A 1568-nucleotide genomic window follows, 5' to 3' on the forward strand; every position below is an offset into this window, starting at 1 on the left:
CGGGGAGGGGTCGCGGGGCGGCGGCGGGGGCGCAGCGTTTAATTTTAATTATTGCATATAAATAAATAAACCAGGTGTCAGTTTAAAGGAAGCAGGGGGGGCAGGGTGAAAGGGGGCTGGCTGGGCGGCGGGGAACCCTCCAGCCTGGCGAGAAGGTGGGTTGATCTAGGGGAATCAATAAGCTTTTTTTTTTTTTCCTTTTTTTTTTCTCCTTAAACCAAAATAATGTCTACGGCAGCAGAGACCTCTCCGAGATGTCAGGTATTAGTGCGGAGGGGCAGATCTGCGAGCCACACGGCAGCTCCCGGGTCTACGGTACATTAGGCTCTCCGTGGGAGAGGGATCCCAGACAGCTCTGCTGGGGAGCCAGCCCAGGAGATTTGTTCGCGGGCTGCTCCGGGGGATACCCGCCACCTCCGGCACCCGAGCGCCAAAGGTGCCTGTGCTGCTGCTGCTGCTGCTGCTGGCGCATTTCAGCCAAACTCCAGCCGGAGCCAGGGCAAGTTGAGCCGGAGACATCGGAGCCGCTGTGCCTGGGAGACGCCGGGGCGCACGGGCAGCGCGGCGGCACCATGCCTGCGATCAAGAAGGAGCGACTTGACAGGGAGGAGATGGCCCTGGCAGCCTTCAACCAGCCCATGGAAACCTTACCTGACTACCTCGCGCCTCTGGCCGCCGCTGCCATGCCGGTGGTCGCCCCGCACCCGCCGGCTTACGAGCAGATCTTCGCCCACCGCGCGTACCTGGGCTTCCAGCAGCCCCACCACCCCCACCCGCACCACCCCCACCACCTCCCCGAGGACCTGATGCTGGAGAGGTTCTCCTCCATCCCGGATTTCCAGCCCTTCTTTGACAACGGGGAGCCGTGCATCGAGGTGGAGTGCGGGGAGAACAAGGCGCTGCTCTACATCAATAAGTTGTGCCAAGGGAGCAAAGGACCCTCGATCCGCTACCGGGGAGAGTGGCTCACCCCCAACGAGTTCCAGTTCGTCAGCGGCAGGGAGACGGCCAAGGACTGGAAGCGCAGCATCAGGCACAAAGGTAAAGGCAGCGCTCGCGTGTGCGGGGTCCCCGCTGCTCCTCACATCCTCCCCGTGCCCCCGGGCTCGGGCAGCGGCCCCCGCGGCGAGCCCCGAGCTCCCCCGCACCCCCAGCCCCGGTCTGCCGGGTCCCCGCGCCCCGGTACCGCCGAACTTTTCCGAGGCGTTTGCGAGCGGCTGCCTTTGGGGAGAGGGCGGGGGGGATTTTTGGTTAGGCGGGGGGGATTTGGGGGAAGAGAAGTTTCGTGTGGCGGAGATTTGAACAGCGGGCGGGTGGTGGGGTGCCGTGCCCGGGGCTTTGGGGTGCGGGCCCGGAGGTTTGGGGTGCCGCGCCCCGGGGTTTTGGGGTGCCGTGCCCCGGGGTTTTGGGGTGCGGGGCGCGGGGGTTTGGGGTGACGTGCCCAGGGGACTGGGGTGCGGGCCCGGAGGTTTGGGGCGCGGGTCCGGGGGGTTGGGGTGCCGTGCCCCGGAGTTTGGGGTGCGGGGGGTTGGGGTGCCGGCGCGGGGGTTTCGGGCGCGGGGTTTGGG

The 1568-nt window shown here is 66.1% G+C and overlaps 1 protein-coding gene across 3 annotated transcripts in view; it reads left to right on the top strand.

Moving 5' to 3' along the window:
• The window catches only part of SAMD11 (sterile alpha motif domain containing 11), a 75547-nt gene that overhangs the window by 469 nt on the left and 73510 nt on the right, over positions 1-1568 (top strand). For 2 of the 3 annotated variants that reach the window (XM_039727669.1, XM_039727671.1), the window contains exon 2: positions 239-1041. In XM_039727669.1, the coding sequence (XP_039583603.1) occupies positions 239-1041 (803 nt within the window). The remainder of the gene's footprint in view (positions 1-238; positions 1042-1568) is intronic. The other variant, XM_039727670.1, reaches the window with a different exon arrangement.

This window comes from Passer montanus, unplaced genomic scaffold (assembly GCF_014805655.1).
Source record: "Passer montanus isolate IOZ18808 unplaced genomic scaffold, ASM1480565v1 scaffold62, whole genome shotgun sequence".
Taxonomy (NCBI): Eukaryota; Metazoa; Chordata; class Aves; order Passeriformes; family Passeridae; genus Passer; species Passer montanus.